Genomic DNA, 18,766 nt, shown 5'->3' on the forward strand with positions numbered 1-18,766 from the left:
GCATTGCATTGCATGCTGGGAGCGAGACACAGAAGCCCTGAACCAGAGCCAGTCTCTCTGCCTGAACTAACGAAACCACATTACAGCCAGTAGTTGTTGATACTTTTTACCGATAGCATTTTTTAAAAAATTCTTAGTTGTTACGAGGGACGGATACCGCTTCGACTGCAGGATTTGTTTTATTGAGTTTGATATGACCATGAACTCCGGTGAGTGTGTTTTGCATGAAAATTAGCCACCAGCTAGCATGCTGTGCGAAAATGTAAATCTTTAATTTTAGTGAAATATAAACGGGTTTTACAATTTCAAGAGTCAACATAAATGTTACGGAGATGTTATAGGGAATTAGCTCACTTTTGTGTTTGGGAAATGCATTTATTTTTAGGAGAAAACATGATTTTTTTTACTGCGCCATGGCAGGGCGCCATGTTTGAGAGTTTTAAAATGTGTCCTAAGGGGCTAGTGCTCATAATTTGTGCATAATGGATTTTTCTGATTTCCATAATAATATGTTACAGTTCATGTTATAATGATAGAAAATTATTAGCCTAAATGTTAAATGTGAATGAGATAACTGACATGATTGAGTTATTGAGTTGATAAAGGAATTGTGTGTGTGCGTGCAGATATCCCGGTAGTACACACATACACTACAAAACCTGGATGGATACAAACTAAACACACACGCTCATGCACTGACACACACAAATTTGTGTTACTCTACTGACTGACTCCTGCCCTCATAACTATTCATCAAGGTTGATTCTGAGGTCCACTCAGCTGGTAGCTAGTAGCAGGTCGCCAGTTCAGGCTGGTATTTGATAACCAGCTTGAGCCAGTAGTTGGTAGTTGGCTTGACCAGTCAAAATATTTCACACATTTGATGACAAGCTCACTGTCAGATGGAACTGCTTGATCTTGTTCCTTCCATTTCCTGTGACTTGTCTGCACGCAAACAGGTTGACAGCTCCTTGATGTCAGTGCTCAGAGAAAGATGGCTCCCAGTTAAAGCAGAAGTAAGTGATATATTTGTGTTAATATAAGTCTTAAATAGTTATATCTTCCGACAGCAATCACTTACATAGAGTGTTTGGTCTGAATCACGGGTCTCTCAGTCCCTCTGCTCTGCTCTGAGCCGAGGAGAAAACATTTATCGTATCCTACAGTTTTTATCCAATGAGGAGAGAGAACGGCATGCAGGGCTGTGTGTGCAGCCAAGGGACGCCGTGAATGTGGCGACGTAGGGACGAGGACTGTTATGGTGCGTTCAAGGAAACTCGTTTTTTTCCGACCTGTGAAGTCGTACCAGTTCAATCTGGTACATAGACTGTACAAAAAGACGTACTGGTACGATTTCACGGGTCGGAAGTTACGAGTGGCCGTTATAGTGACTTTCACCGGTAAAACAGGTCGGAAAAACACGAGTGGGTTGCCTGGAACGCTACAAAGTCGTAAGTTGTGACTTGAAGCTGTAATTTATGATTTCAAAAGCCTGCCTGGAACGCAGCATTAGCGAAAACGACCGGATCACTCACTTCTGCTTTAAATTCAGGATCATTTTTAAACTGATAATGTTTGTTTTTAAAGCTATCCACGGTCTTGCTCCAGTGTAACTGTCTGATTGTATAAAGCTTAGACAACACTGTAGAGCTCTCCGGTCCTCAGAACAGCCCCTGTTGGAGATTCCTTTCTCAAATTTTAAACAGTGGAGGGATCGTGCCTTTTCGATAGCGGCCCCGAAATTGTGGAACTCCTAACCCCCTGAATTACATTTTATTAATGACTTGGCACTTTTTAAATCACATCTTAAAACTCATTTATTTAGACAGGCTTTTAATATTCAGTAACTTTTGCCTTTTGATATGCATTTTATCGTTCGTGTTCTCTTGCTTTTGTATCTGCTACTGTATGTTAGTCAATGACATTTGTCACTTGCAATGTAATTTCTTTCTGTAAAGCACTTTGATCATCTTTCTGATGTTGTAAGGTGCTATATAAATAAACGTTATTATTATTATTATGATCAAGTGTCTGTCTGATTAGCTTTTTCTCTGCCTTAAAGTCATGGGTTTGATTGCAGATCAGATGGAGGACTTCTTCGTCCAGTCAGTGGCTCAGCTCAATTCAACATGGCAGAACCAGATGACTGCGGGGAAGAGAGGGCAGCCACTGAGCTCCAAGCTCTGCGGGAGAGCTGTGAAGAGAAGGACCAAGATTAAATTAATGGGGGACTCCTTCACCCAGTCACTTGCTCAGGTCAATGCAACGTGGAAGAGCCAGATGACTACGGGAAAGAGAGCTCCAGCTCCAGCAGAAGAGCTGTGAGGAGAAGGTTGAGCTCATCATGCAGAAGGACGAGGAGATCACCAGTGTCAACACTGAAACCATGACACTGGTAAAAAAAGAAATTGGGGTGCACCTTCAAGCTCAGGAACATGAAGACCAAGCTCCAGCGATGCAAAGCCATAGTCAGCCCCCTGTTGGAAAGACTTGCAGAGGAGAAGAAAGAGTTAGAGAAACTGCACAAAAAGAGAATAGACATGGAGGAAAGTTGGCTCAACAAGGAGAGACACTGGCTGTTACAGACAGAAGGACGACTAGCACCTGACCATGGAAAACACAGAGCTTCAGGAAGTGGCCTCCAAAACTGATAAGGAGAAAGCAAACGTGAAAAAGGAGTTAGAGGAGTGGCTCAAAGAGGAGATGAAGAGAGAAGAAAAGAAAAGGAGAAGAAAGAAAAGGATGACAGAGAGAAAGACAAGAGGAGGGAGAGCAGAGAAAGTGAGGAGCAAGAGAGAAGAGGAAAAAGAGGAGAAATCGCACAAATCTTACAGTAGATGACATATCAACACTTCTCAACTTTGTTGCCAAATTCACCTATTTTCAGTTCAAAAACAAAATCTACAGACAGACAGAATCATGAGCAGTTTTTTTCATGGAGTACCTGGAAACAAAAGTAATTCATACAGCACCCACCCACTATTATCAGAGGCGGTCCTGGCTAGTTTTACGCCCTGGGCGAAACCATCCCTTGGCCCCCCCCCCCCAAAATAAAAAAAACCCCACCAACGAACAAACACAAGAATATATTATAATCAGTGTTGGGGGGAGGGGGGATTCTTTTAAAATGTATTCCCCTACAGATTACTGATTACATGTCCCAAAATCTGTAATCTGTAATGCATTTCGATTATTCAAGTAAAGTAATACTAATAGTACTTTCTGGATTACTTTTAGCGTATTTTAAAATCACCTGCCTGAGCACCTTTAACACTGAATTTGATCTTACACATGATATCTTATAGGCTACCGTGGTTCCTTTAAATTAAATCATCAATAAATAAATAAATGTGTTGTCAAACCACAGTTTAATTGATCATCCAGCCATATTTAAATGATTTTTTTAAATAGCCAATCACATAAAATTATAGGCTTAGGCTATATTAAAACTGAGCAGCTTGACTAGGCTACAGCCTCTGAACCTCTAAAAAAATACACAATTTAAAATAGTTTTTGTTTGTGAGTGTAGGGCCAGCAACATGATGATATTTTGAATATAAAGTAATGACAGGAACCACTGTTCCATCTGTAGGCTAAACTAAAATGTAAACTCACTTCTCTGCTGAAGTCGGTGTGGTTTTGGAAACAGTGTGACGTTGCTCATTAAACATCATGACAGTCCAGGATCCTTTTTAACACATGATCCTGTCGCAGTTCATTCATGTTGTTTACCAGAGACCGGATATTGAAGAGGAAGAAGAGGAATATTGCTGGGCATCCCATAGCAACATTACCAAAATGAAGCCAACTTCAGGGCGAGGAGTTTAGCGCTTAACCCTCCTTTGACGTGACATAGGGGCGCCCCAGCGACCACTCCACTAACTTGACGGCGAGTTTTGTTTTGTCTTTTTTTTTTTTTTTTTTTGGAGAGCGCTCGTGCGCCCTCACAAAGATTGCGCCCTGGGCGGTCGCCCATATTGCCCATAGCTAAAACCGGCCCTGACTATTATGGAAAAGATACGTCGACGACATCCTGGAGAAAATAAAAACCGGACACACACAAGACCTCACAGATCACCTGAACACCATGGACAGCACTGGCAACATTCAATTCACACACATGAAGAAGAAATAAACCAGACCATAGCTTTCCTGGACATGAACACCCACCACAGAGAAGACGGCAGCATCAAGATCACAGATAAATGACACGTCAGCAGCACGTCTGATGACGCTTCTGAGGAAGACTGGAGTCACAGTCGAAACTGTCAAGTAGGTAACATCACTCTTGACTTCATTGTCTGAACACAAGAAAAAAATAACTAATATATACGAGAAGACAAAATGAACATAATTAATCTAAAAGAGGAGAGAGAAAAAATGAGAAGATGGAAAAGAGAAAGAAAAGAACAAGAGAAAAAAGAAAGGGAATAGAATAGAGGAATAGGATAATAACAAGCCCCTCCCACCTTCTAACCCTCACATTCTACCAGGGCTGGGCCAAAAAATTGATTTTTATATTGATCGCGATTTTTTTTTTTTTGGGGGGGGGGGGGGGGGGGGGGGGGCGACCAATCTTTATTGTACGATCATGTATTCTGTGCCATTACACTCGACAAAGACAAACCGGCCTGTTGTGTTCGTTTGTTCACAGATATCTATGTGAACAAACGAACACAACAGACAAACTGATGTGATGTGTGTATTGTAAATATGACTTATGATGTAATTTCAAGTGTTTGGTTCAACCTGCTCTTGTTTAAGGAAAGAAAATCACAATAATTGAACTATAAAATCGCAATACTTGGTAAAATCGAATCGCAATACTTGTTTAATCAGAATCGCGACCCAAAAATTGTTAGAGAATCGAATCGGCACAAAAGCATATCGGCCCAGCCCTACATTCTACCCTTTACCCTCTATCCAATTACCCCAAAGATAATATACTTATAGCTCACTGGGTTGAGCAGGTGCCTCATATACAGATGCCATAGTCCTTGCTGCAGCGGCCCCGGTTTGATTCCCTCAGTGACCCTTTGCTCCATGTCATTCCCCCTCTCTGACTCCCCATTTCCTGTCTCTCTCTGACTCTCCAGTCAATTAAAGGTGTCATTTAGCTCAGTCCTCGCTGTAGCCGGCCCTGTATCAAATCCAGACTGTAATAAAAAAAAAAAAAAAAAAAAAAAGAGAAAATTTTGATAACTTAGACACCACAAATTCATTTGGAAGGTTGACAAGTCAAGTTTCAGTAGACACTCAGGTAGCCCTTTGCTGCGTGTCGTTCCCCCTCTCTCTGCTTCCCATTTCCTGTAAAGGTGAAAAAGCCCAAAAATATGCTAAAAAGAAAAATGTAAATTAGGCTTGATGGCACCACATCGGACTCACAGTTGTGGTGCATTCAGGGTCAGTAAAAGCTCTGCCACGTTCATACGTAGGACATATCAAACTTACAGTACCGTACAATGAAAATAGACTACAAACAAGCAAACGTCACAAACGTTTTGGGCTTTCTAACAGTGACATTAGCCCTATTCGCACGGGATAGTACCCGATTATTACCTGGGGACCTCTGGTAATTTGTAATAATTGCGGAGGTGGTCTGTGATCTTAATCCGTGCGAATGCGCCATGTCAGTAATTTGTAAAGTAAGTCACCAAAGACCGACGTCCCGTGGTAAAACTAGTCACGTGCGAATCTGCATCTCAGTAATTGAGGGGCTTTTTTAATTTTTTAATTTTTATTGCGTGTCTTTTCTACTTCTTCCCCGGTTGAAACCATAGGCTACTGTACGGGTTGAAACATGGAGGCTGCGGTGGAAATTATGAGCTGCATTTTCGAGAGCGTTTTAGGTGCAAACACGGGCTTGTATCTGTGCTGGAGACCCATTTGAATAAACAGCTCAGATCCATAAAAAGAGCGAAATTCAGGAGGGTATTGAGAAGGATGACATGCAGCTTTCAACAGGCTTAATACTAATGCCATGACGGCCCGTTACTGCGACAACAACTGCACACTGTTGCGAAGTCACGTTGCTGCTTTGACATTTTATTTACATTTGCTTCGCCCATGGATGTGACAGCAGCGGATGTTACAACGTGCACAGCTTTGACGTCATATCGGAGCCTTAATGTCAGACAGACTTCACTTATCCCGTGCGAATGCACCGCAAGAAACACAGACGTGGGGGGGGGTAATTTACAAATACTACATACTAATCCCCTGCGAATAGGGCTATTGTAGGCTAGAGTGGGGAAAGCTATCTGAAATCCTCTGTAATTTTTCTCTTTCCGTGCTGCCCTGTCACAAAATACACTCTACACACAAGATTTTCTCCACAAACTTGTCCTCTCTCACACAATCTGCTCAACAAAGCCGAGAGAGTTACAGAATTTAAACCAAGCCTCTAAGTACGACCAGATCCCCTCTGGCTACCCACAATGATTTTCTGGGACAGGAAGAAGGGGGGGACCTCTGTTTTTAACTTGCAAGGGTTTCCAAAATATTTATTCTAGAATCACAAAAAAAACATGTTCAGGGCGTCCTCTGTACGGTCTGCTTCTCTTTCTGATGGGAGCTCCCTTTCTGTCAGAATAAGCCCAAATGTGAGACCAGCACAGAAGCAGAAAAGCGCCCTCTTTCTCAACCTGGGGTATGTCTATTGTACCCTCAAATTGCCATGGCAACCTCTGGGACTCAGGCCAGAGCCACAGCTGAGGCCAATTCATTAATTAGGGACTAGTGTGTTACACCTGTCATTAAAATGCATCTTGAGTGACCAGATCACAAGTGGACACAAGTGATTAGCCCTCAATACAAGTGGCATGGTCTGAGATGCATTTATCCACAGTTCTTAATTCGTAGTGTAAATTTCAATGCATCCTGATGCATCTCAGATAAGGTAGAAGTAGGAAATGCGTAATTAATGCCAGACGTTGATTAAGGTGGAAGAAGTAGAAAAAATGGATGATGCGGATGGTGTTCACACAGTTTTTAGCAGTCCAAAGTTGTAACTGTGCTCACGCACAGGTGAGATCCAGGTGTAAACACTGATGTGTCTTGTTGTCCACTTCTGATTCCTCAAATCATTGAATGTAGTGACAGTTATGCATCCCACCACATCTCGTAAATTTGCATGTCATTGTCCAAACATTGCCCTGAGGCAACGAACCAAAAAAAAAACACAGTTTTAGTATAAATATATGAACAAAAAGTGTAGCCATGGTTCTTCAAATTTGAACATCTTAAAAAGTGATACCACACCGTTTGCCGGTGCTACGTCCAATCTAAGTTTAGTTCCAGTAAGGACTGCTTTACCTCCCTAGTCAAACCTGCTTCAGCTCCACATGTTATTGGTCACAGGCTTGTCATGTTTCTTGCCATGTGATATCTTATTTTAGAAATTTTAAGGGGCAGTGTAAGCAGCAAAATGTGGTTTGTTGCCTGAGTGCTACACTGTATCATAGAGGGTTAAAGGTACTAATGTAACTCACTACAGTACTGATTTACTCCACTAGAGCGAGCTCTTAAGCCTCAGTTTCTCCTCCAGTTGTCTCACTTATCATTTCAGTCAGCTGTCTTCAACCACAAAACAGTATAAAAGTCTAGTAGGAATATTCTCCACCATGATATAAAACTTGCTCATTCTAAAATGTTATATTAGGCTTAAAATTTCTGGCAGAGATGATCTTATATTTTATTTTAAAAGTCGGTGTAAAGACGAACTATCCATTTAAATTACTTGACTGTAATATCATTCATGTTTTAATTTTTTAAACTGCTCAAGATTACAAAAACCTATATAATCCTCAGGAAGAGAAAGTTTATTGAAAAAAAGGAATGATTCCTCTTTGGGAATATCTGCTCTTCTTCATTTAGAAATGGAGCCACCGTCTCTATTCTTAGAGAGAGCTTCCTCTCCTTCAAGTGAGGAGGTGCCACGAATGAGGATATTATGAAACTGAGCTTCATGCAAAGAGACAGACTTCAGACAGACTGTTCCTTTCTTACTGCAGCTCACATAGTATTTATTTCATGACACCGCTAACTGTGGGCATGGGATTGTGCCAGGGTTGCGTGTGTGTGTGTGTATGTGTATGTGTCTTCACTTTCAGACATCAGAGGGGGAAAGTGACTTTTCCCCTTTACAATGAGATAGGACTGAGGACTGGGTGACGCTGATATACACTAGACACCACAATGAATAGCCATCGAATGGGGGTGTGTGTGTGTCTGTGTGTGTGTGTGTGTGTGTGTGGAGAGAAAAAAAAGATCCTTATGAAATCATGCTCTTTTATAAGTTGAGCTCACGTGTCCCATGTCTGCGACCACGTGACCAGCCTGTAAGAAGGCGGCTGGCTTGATTTGTACCTGCTGTGTGAGTAAAGTAGATCAAACAAGTGTTAACAGGTCGAAGTCGGGATGCACTGATTACCACACAATCATCAACATGTTTATATTGTAACATAAAGGCTTAAGAGCAAAAAACAACAACAACATTATTTATGTTTTGCACTGTATTTCCTCTGTGTGTTAATTGAGTTCCGTGGTCAGTTTCCCGTCCCCCAGGTTTTGTTTGGTGGGTGATGATGGATGATGGAAAGGACAAACGTGACAATATGAACAGAGGAGAGAGAGAGAGAGAAAAAAAAGCTTCTTAAATGAAGAAAAGGGGAGGGATGGATAAATTAACAGATCTGAGGGAGTGACAGAAAAAGAAAGAGGGAGGGAAAAGAGGAGAATAGAGAGACAGCAGGACCAAACTCACTGCCTTCTTTTCCTCCAGAGCTCTCTCCCTCCTTTCTCCCAGTGACTCCAGGCTGAGATCAATGGCTAGGTGAGTTCAACTTCAGCATTTTTTCCCTCTGTTTTCTTAGTTACTTGACTTTTTGTCTCAATTTGTTTGATTCAGTCAATTTTTCTTCCATAATTTAAGATGTTATCCATGCAGTTACCTGAACTCACTCACACCATTTCTCCTCTCACAATTCAGAGCTCAATAGTCTGAATTATTTATTTTCTCTATACATAGATGTGTTCTTAGACAAATGTGTGTTATGGATGTAAAGCAGTATTTCACTGACTACTTTACCATGGATGGATCAAGCCAGTGTAAGGTGTTCCTCTCATCCTCCAGATGTCCCCATCCTCAGGCTGCTCTTTATCTCCAGCCTCTTCCTCTTTACTAGAAGAGAAAGGTTGTAGAGGTGTACCAAGAATGAATTAATCATTGCCCATTAACCAAACTGTATCTCACATTTGCAGACCTGCTTCTTTATGTATGTGTGAGAGCATTTTTTTATGACTGTGTTTATTTGCTTTTGTGTCTGTTGGCTAAATACATGCAGCTAAGCTTGAGGGTTTGCGGAAAGCCAAAGTTTCCGTTGGCTGGATGGAGAGGCTACTTTTAGCCTCAGTTATTACTCCCTTTGCTCCGACTGGTTCAGACTGAGGGCTCCACTTTCACAGTGTTTCTCAAGACTGTCCTTTAAGTGACTCTGATTATTTGAAAGGATAAAAACATCTATCAATCATTCATTTTACTGTGGAATGTCCCATTAGGGTTTGAGGAGCAGTTTCTAATTATATGTTTTGTCAGGGTGAGGAATGTCAGTTCCAAAGCCTTGTGTGATGTTTGGGATTCTTGTGGTAACATATGGATATTTATTTACATGCATCTTCTCTGCCTTCTGTACTGCTGTACCTTACATTTCATTCCCACCATCCCCTATTGACTCCTTGTTCTCCTCAATTTTCTGCAGGATGCTGTGCCTCAGCTCCCTGTCCACACTCCTCCTCCTGCTTCTCCTCCACCCTCCTCTTCTGTCAGCCCAGGAGGTGCTTGTACGTCTTGCAGGCGTAGGCCGGCGCGGTGCAAATGAGGGACGTGTGGAGGTGTTCTATAACGGAGCGTGGGGCACCGTGTGTGACGACGAGGTTGATCTTAACCTGGCCAATGTGGTGTGCCGACAGTTAGGCTTTCAGCGTAGCTTCACCTGGGCACACAGTGCCAAGTTTGGTGAGGGACAAGGTATGTCCAGCGAGGAGTATTTACTTTTGTACACTTCAGGCTGCACATTAAAGGAGAATTCCGGTCATTTTTTACCTCTAAATCGTTGTCCTGATGGTCACCCAGAGTTGGGGGGAGCAGAAAACGCGACTAAAATTGATGCATGTTTCAGAGTTCGGCTATCTGAGGTGAGTGATTACATGCAAAAACACAAAGTTTATACTGTACACTATATGAGTTCAGTGGTGTGCCATAACGATTCCAGTCATGTACCATAGATATTTGATTGTTTTTTGAGTGTTTGTTGTGGTTGAAAGAATTGCCCCCATAGGTTAGCGTTGTTGCTATCTCTAGTGCCGTCTAGCCATGGTGTAACTCTGGTTTGCCTACATCAATTTTAGTAGCGTTTTAGCTCCCCCCAACACTGGGTGACCATCAGGACAACGAGTTAGGGGTCAAAAATGACCGGAATTCTCCTTTAATTAAGTTTTCATTCCCCTTGACTCAGTGACTTACCAGCCTTTCTTGTTTTTAGGTTTGATCTGGTTGGACAATGTGCGTTGCAAGGGCACAGAGCTTTCTATTGCAGAATGTCGCTCCAATGGGTGGGGAATCAATGACTGCACCCACGCTGAGGACCTTGGGGTCATTTGCAGCCCAGAAAGGAGACCGGGCTTCCCCCCCGTCTCCTTGGAGGGGGGAGCGTCATCCCCCAGGCAGCAGCCAAGCCAAGGAAGACAAAGAAACCCACCACCACCCCCACAGTCTGTGTCTCCTCCAGGTCCACCTGCATCCATGGCCGGTCACGAGATCGCCCTCCATCGCGGCCAAGCCTCCCCCCGTCGCGGCATCTCCCCACAGGAGAACGGTCACGAGATCCAGATCTTGCGAAGGAACCGTGGCGGTTCCAGAGCGAACCAGCAGGCGAACCCGCCCGTGCCACAAGGGCACGAGCTGCTTTCGCGTCTGGCAAACGGCGCAGCCTACAGGCAGAGACAGGACACGACGAGGGCCGGTCCACAAGCTGTGAGACGACAGGCGGAGGGACAGGTGAACAGGCAGTCTGAGCGGAGGAACGACAGAAACCAGCAGCTCAGTGGGAACCATGTCGAACCAGACCCAGTTTATCCAGACATGCATTACACACAGGTATAAACACACACATATGCACACACACAACCCTAAGCACACACCAAAGAAGAACCCAAATCTTGCCATATTCAGACTCTTTTAAAGAAATGTAATTTGTGGGAACATATAATTAGAGACAAACCTAAAACCAAACCTTCTACAAATCCAGTTCATAGGCAACAGCAGGCCCTGAAGTTTAGTTTAACCACCCGCAGATCCAGCTCTTCAAATGTGCAAGAACTACATACCAGAGGAAATTGCAAGACATTTATCACTTGTGTTTGGCTTTCTTTCTTTTCAACTTGCAGAGTTTACACTTTCCTTAGCATTTTGTAATCACCATGGCACGTAAACCTTCACCAACTCTTGTTTTCTGTTGGTTTCCTTCCTGCTGCCTACAGAATGTAATGCAGATGATTAGAGAGTGTGATGATTAGAGACATAGCAGTGTCGTCATCTTGTGTTATCATTCTCTCGATTGTGTGGTGTCTGCAGATATTTAGTCAACACAATGGATTGTCATGAAGTCATGCGTATGAACTCAGTTTTGTTGTGGAGTGCAATACAAAGGCTCAATGAAAGTGTGTTGAGCCTGCACAAAGCAACGCCCCTTTCTTGAATGATCTTTTTCTCACTGACAGACATCTGAGAGGGTTCCCTTAGAGGAGGCCCGTCTACGACCCGTGCTGTCCGGCAACCAAGGCGGTATGGTGACAGAGGGAGTGCTGGAAGTGAAGCATGCTGGGAGGTGGCGTCACGTGTGCAGCCAAGGATGGGACCTGAGCAGCAGCCGTGTCGTCTGTGGCATGTTAGGATTCCCTGCTGCAGAGGCATTCGACCAAAACAGCTACAGGTGAAATATGTGAGAGTGACAGAGGAGGGGGGCGTATGTGGACAAATGGATGTGTGTTCCTTTGTGTGTGTGTGTGGTTATGAAAGGGATGGAAAAGTGTGGTGAACTACACATCCCTTCACGGATAAGACGGCCCCAGGCCTAGATCGCTGTTCCATCCCCCCTGTAGTAGAGGTTAACCACAACTGCTGTCATTAGTACGACCACACTTGGCACAGCACGTCCACTGTGGTATTAGCCGAGCTCGGCTGTCCGCCAGGCCAGCCGGCTACATTGGCCGAGAGGACCTTAAACCAGGCCTCTAAAATAGTTCAAGAGAGTATGTTATTAATGTCAGATCCAGACTACAACATTATCATCATCATCATCATCATGGTGTGTGTCTTTACATGAATCCTCCCATACATGGTTTCTAATCTCATATAATTAAGAAACTCCCAGTGAGAACTGTGTACACCAGCACTTTCTGCTGGAGAGCGGATGATTAAGACGGAGCCACACAGTGACCTTAAACTATGTCACTGTGTGGCTCCGTCTTAATCATCACTCAATAATACTTTGGCAGAATAATCAAATGAAATATAAAATAAGGGTAGCGACTAGCTGGTGAACATACCAGAGCATTTAGCAGCTATTACCCTGAGGAGCTGACAGGAACCAAACTAGATCTATGTGAATATTGGATTTATGTGTATGAGGTAAAGAGATAACTGCAAATAAATGCTCAAGTTCCTTTGAATCAACTTCATTTACAATTTAAAAAGGGGATATTTCCATATGTTGTTTTTACCTCCCACAGGTGTCCAAAACATAACCTAAAGGGATACACCAACTTTTTTTTTTCGTGTCTTGCCTCACTCCCGAGTCCATGACCAGCAGATAGACACCATCCTTTCGACTGTGGTGCAAGGGAGATACAGGCAGAGCTGGCGCACCGCTAATTAGCTTAGCTCCAACGCTGGAAGTGTATAGGTAGTGTTAGCCTGCCTCCACCTAAAGTCATCAGAGAAACTCTTCAGCAACTCTAAACGGAAACTGGCGGGCCGATCTTCGTCTCAGAGCTGGCAAAACTCTCCGGTAAGGCATCTTGAGCGGTCAAATGCCGGTAACGGGACGAGATCGGTCAAAACGGAGGATTCAAGCAAAGACGGTTTATTTTGGTTCAAGCTAGCTACATCGAGGGTAGGTTAGCTTCCTATTTCAAAGTAAAAGCGCAAATTCTATCGTCATGGTTTTCTGTATGTAAAGGGCAACGAGTGTTTTATTTTGTGAAAGTAACCGGAAGTGCGTTGGTCAGCGGCTAGCTTGAGTAGCGCCCAATTTGTCCGAACAAAATTGTAAACAGCTGGTATTTAGACAAATTAACGACACACTGCTGATCTAAACAGCTACTTTCTTGCCTAGACTGCTGATTTCGGCTCAGTTAGGAGGCAGGCTAACACTACCCATGCACTTCCAGCGTTGGAGCTAAGCTAATTAGCGGTGCGCCAGCTCTGCCCATATCTCCCTTGTTACTGCACGCACAGTTGACAGGATGGTGTCTATCTGCTGGTCATGGACTCGGGAGTGAGGCAAGACACGAAAAAAATGTTGGCGTATCCCTAAATGGGTTAACCCATTTAATCCCATCGGTCACAAAAGTGACCGTAAGTGACCGTAAAAAATATAACTGTAACTGGATATATTGGTCTGTAAAATTGAGCAGTAGCTGTAAATGGTTTTATCAGTCAAAAAAATTGGCACAATAGTTATTCGGTCATAAATACACATTCATTTTATAATTTGACATGGACTTCATAAATACATTGAGACTGTTCCAGTGGACAGACCAGATGCTTTGCTTGAGTGTGTTAGCAGTGCACACGTTCTAATTTTCAACGCCAGTCCATAGGCAGCTATTCATTTAGTCTAGCATGTTTAAGCTTTTCCGACAGACTGTAAAAAATGAGCTCTCCATGAGAGGCTTGTGAGGAGACGAGGCAGGACTTCAACTTTCTGTTTGTTCATGTTTTCATAAGTCTTTCATTGTCCTTCAAACACAAATCATTCGCTATGCTAATAATGTCAGACTGTTGTGTTGATTTTATCCCCATAAATCCTACTCATCTGTCTAACTTTAGCCATAAATACCCACTGCAGCACCTACACAAACCTTCAAAGCTCCTGCACACATACCGTCCAAACCTCAATACCTTACTTAAACACACACACACATGCTAATACATCCCTCCCTCCACCCTCATCACACAAGATCCACGCGCACACACAAATAAATACACAAATACACTCACACATGCTTCTGCACACACAAACACAACCCTCTGTGTGTCCGTCTGTCTGCCCACAGAGGTCTTTTTATGGCTTGGCTAACAGGACGGCTGCACTGACCACTGGCCTGCCCTGCACCATCTGTCTCTCCATATTGCCAATAATTACCCCTTGTGTCCTGCTCTGCTCTGCTTGGCAGCTGGATACGAGCTGCTTCTCCTTAGCTGCCCTGCTCACCATCACACCTATAGCCTCCAAATGAAGAACTCTCTTATCTCTTCACGCAAAACTTTTACCCACTTTGTCTTCACTTAAACGGACCCTTTTTCGATGAAGCCATGATATCCTACACATGAGAGAAGGAGCAAAGATGTCAAGAGTCTGATTGCACAACATGCTAACTCTCTAAATCTAATTAGACACCGAAACCACCTCAGAGGAGCCGACGAGGTACGGCGTTTATCTTTACCAAGACCTCAACCAGCAGCTTGCATAAAAATCGAACGAGGCCAGAGAATGTTGTTTGTTTTTTTGTCAACCTCCACCCAGCTACGTGGGAGATGAATCAAGCAGTCATTTTAGTACGACAGTAAACAGCTGAGGAGGGTAGGGATGGTTATTTAGCAGAGACGAACAAGCAGCGGGAGGCGGATCGTTGGCATCTGCATTCAAGTTTTCTGAGTCAGATGTTTATTCTGGTTATGATTTTGGAAATGTTCCCCTTTGAAACTGTAACAGAGCTAACCCACATTTAGCTTGAGAAATACCTCAACGACTGTGAAATTGCCACGAAGGTTTGTGCAAGTCATTCTCCATTGTGTGACTTTCTGTAAATACAAACTTTAGGGGGGGGGGGGTTACTTTTCAGTGAAATGTCTCATAACTTTTGGATTCCCGTGAGTTTTTTAGCACAGAAATCCATGGTGTCTCGTCAGTTAACAAGTTTGATGCTGACACCTTTGTCACGCTCAGATATTCATGTTCCCATCAACATGAATTATAACTGCTTCTTAGAAACTTAATCGGTTACATGCTGTCATTCCGACATACCACCATTCTGATATACCGCTATTCCGACATGCCATCGTCCCACCATTCCGACATTGCTTTTAGGAAATGTGCGTTACTCAACAGGTGACTCCCTCCCACTTATCTGGACTCTCTACTTCTGGACTCTATCTATCTATCTAGCCTGTCTAGCCTCTACCTGGTCTTTCTACTAAACTTAACCAACTCCTTTCATCATTGCCTAAGCCCAACCAGTGCAAAATCTTTTAGGGAAAAAATACGCTATTAAAGCTTCAGTTGGTAACAATTATTCAGTCATATTTGCTGGAACTGTCACTATATTCTGATGGTCAGACATTAAATGAGTAATTTAGGACAAAATCCAACTCCTCTGGCTCCACCTACAGCCTGTAATCGTATTTGCCAAAATCCACCGCGCCCGACGATTCTCCACCAGTCAGGTAGAGGGAGCAGGAGGAGCAGCCAATCGCCGCTCCTACACGTCGTGCTATGGATACGGTACATCTTCTGTGGGTGCGTTTATGGCTACTTTGTGTGTGTCTGTGTGTGTGTGGGGCGCTTGGCAGAGGCAAAGACGGTTTATAAACTCTTTGGCAGAGGTTCATTAAGGGACCTGACGGAGTATTGTCTTGAAATTTCCGACCAAGTCGCGGAGTTTACTTTCACTTTCGTCAACTTACCAACTGGAGCTTTAAAGGAATTGTCGGAAAGGCAGGATGTTTAAAAAAAAAAATGTAAATGCCGTCATTCCGACCATAGGAGGAAAGAATTGTCGGAATGATGGCACATTTGAGGAAATTAAGTATTGCCATTTAGACAATTAGAGGCCTATGGCGGACTGGTGGGATGTCAATGGCGGTTGCCCCCCAGCTTAATCAAGCATCAGGTGAAATGTTCTGTTTGTCATTGGTTTCTGTGTAATTACTTGTAAACCACTTTGTGTTAAGTGCTAATTACCAAACATTAACACAGTAGTATGCTTACAATTAATAGACAGTTAAGGCAGTAAACATCGATCCCTAACATGGGCATTTTAATACTGTGAGCACGTTAGCATTGTCATTATAAACATGTTAGCATACTCATGTTAGCATTTAGCTCAAAAATCACTATGAATTAATTTTCCACTTCAGTAGTCAATATTAGAATAGCCATTGTTTTTACCTATGGAATAACAAGTGGGAGAGTTTCACTTCCAGTTTGATCGTGGCAACTAATAACTTTTTTGAAGGCTAACTGATAAAACTACCTGGATGCAGTCATGATCTCCTATCATCTATCCCTTTATATTTGTTATGTATGATTCATAATTTATATTCTTTTAGTAGTTTATGTAAGGATCCTCACATCAAAAGAATCAAAAATATATTTCATAAAATGTGTAATATGTGTTTTGAATAGGCTATTGTAATGTGAAATCCATTACAGACTGTTGGTGACTTCACTTCTTCCAACTGCGGGCTTTGGGCATGTTTGCTTTTGGTCAGTTTACTTCCCAGTTGTCAGCATCTGACCAATGATTGACCTAACTGTCTAGAGACAACAAATTCTTGGAATAGATGACCCTAGTTTGATGGTCATAGCTCTGCTTCTGAAGCTACAATAGCTGGCAGCTAACCCCCTCTGTTAGCTTCTTTTTTTTTTAAATTAAAAGCAGGCATGTTTGCAGGGACTGTTCCAGCTGGGGACAAGCCACCAAGCACCAGAACACAGGACTGTCCCCAGGAAAAGGGACATCTGGTCACCCTAAAAGTGCCATTGGTATGGCCACAGACATTTGTTGCCCTAGTCACTTGTTTGAATACAGATGCAAAGATCACATTCATGGCAGGCTGACTGTTCTTCTAAATTGTTACTGAGGTTCAAATTGTCTTATGCATGGCAATAACTAAAGTGACCGTTTCTCAATCATTTTCATTCGATCTTTACGACAACAGTGACATAACATCCTCCTGGTGCCACTCATTGTGCTGGCAGTGGTCCATGCCTGCTCTTCTTTGGGATTTTTTATCCACTTAGGAACAGCTGTAATTATGGTTTGCGAGATCCTCTAATCTAGAATCTTCTCTCGACTGAACCTGCTGCACCCGCCTGTGCTGTGTCAGCATTTCCCACTACGGCCATGGTTGTTTTTTTGGTGTAACTGCCTTTGTCTCTGCCTGTTAAGTTGCTCAGTGCAATTTTACAGATGTTTAAATACTCCCTCCACTTTGCCATGCTCACAAAAGGCGAGCGCTAAAGCCATTTTCCAGCTCCCTTGTCTCATCAGATCCACACTCTCTTTGAGGCTCACACTTACATATCCACTTCTTCACATTTATTTTCACCCCCTGCTCCTTGTTTCGCCCGTCCTCAGTTACAGCATTTTTACGGCTAAAAAAAACCTTTTATGCTAAAACCCACATTTCATGGAAAGATCATTATGACCACTTTGATATTTGTTCCATGGGGGTTGATGGAGGACTCTAGGAGTCTAGAGGCTGCTGTGAACCCAGTGTGGCACCCTGCTGTCTCCTGAGTGAGCAGATTGTTCCTGTCAGACAGCTTTGCATTCATGCATCTTAATAACAGGTTATCTCTGCTTCCCTGGCAGTCAGCCCCCTCTCTCCAGTGTGGCTATGGCATTGTGCGGTCAGAGCTGCATAAAAAAGAACCTGGCATCGAGCTGAAGATCCCGAGAAGTAAGAAAGTCTTCATTAGGTTAAAAGGATTCAGCAGTAGTACTGCGGTCACAGCCTGTTTGTTGTGTTGAGGCTTTATGCTGTGCTTCCCCTCCCCTCCTTTAAATCTCCTTATGAGACGGAGAGAGCGTTAACTCTGCTTCAACTTGCGAGTGGATGAGGAGCATCACACATTTCACAGACAGCTGAAATGTGTCTTAAAATCAAAGGAACATGCTTTCCCCTTTCCTGTGAAGTTAGTCAGAGCTCATAAAAGTATTCCAACTTCAGTCTTACATCACTCGCTCTGTGTTTCCCAGCATGCAGTCACAGTGTTGGGTAACAACGGTTTTAAAGAGCTTTGTTTTTACTGAGGGAAAGTTGATATGTACGTGCATATTTGCATGTCTGGAGTGTGTGAACCAACATGCTACTGCGCGACCGCAAAGCAGAGCAGGCAATTATATGGGTAGCAACCCCCCCACACCCCGCCTCCTTCCCCACTTACAAACCACAAGCTAACACCCCCCCCCCCCACCAGTCTGTCGCTCTCAATTTGATTTACATCCAACTTACGAAACAATTTCTACGGTGCGAACACTCACAGGCTATAGGCTCTGTACTTAAGAAACAGCCTGTGTTTCTCTAGGTCCATTTTGTTGATCACTTTACTGTTAAATGTGTCCTATTCCCATGAAGAGGTAGAAGCAGAGCAGGAAAAGTAACCAAGAAATGAGGGAAGGAAAGAAAGGACAAACGCAAAGAGGAAAAGTTGGAACAAATAAATGAAAACAGAATTAGTGGAAAAGAAACTGGTAT

The 18,766-nt window shown here is 43.2% G+C and overlaps 1 protein-coding gene across 2 annotated transcripts in view; it reads left to right on the forward strand.

Moving 5' to 3' along the window:
* The first annotated feature begins 168 nt into the window (after positions 1 to 168).
* Positions 169 to 18,766, forward strand: part of LOC146991128 (lysyl oxidase homolog 4-like) — a 36,188-nt gene continuing 17,590 nt past the window's right edge. The window contains exons 1-5 of one of the 2 annotated variants that reach the window (XM_085778121.1): positions 169 to 209; positions 8,783 to 8,833; positions 9,759 to 10,027; positions 10,542 to 11,155; positions 11,779 to 11,990. In XM_085778121.1, the coding sequence (XP_085634247.1) occupies positions 8,826 to 8,833; positions 9,759 to 10,027; positions 10,542 to 11,155; positions 11,779 to 11,990 (1,103 nt within the window). In that variant the 5' untranslated portion in view covers positions 169 to 209; positions 8,783 to 8,825. Of the gene's footprint in view, positions 210 to 8,705; positions 8,834 to 9,758; positions 10,028 to 10,541; positions 11,156 to 11,778; positions 11,991 to 18,766 lie in introns of those variants that run through there. The other variant, XM_085778110.1, reaches the window with a different exon arrangement.

Source organism: Trachurus japonicus, chromosome 1 (genome assembly GCF_045865225.1).
Source record: "Trachurus japonicus isolate A0001 chromosome 1, Traja_1.0".
NCBI lineage: Eukaryota > Metazoa > Chordata > Actinopteri > Carangiformes > Carangidae > Trachurus > Trachurus japonicus.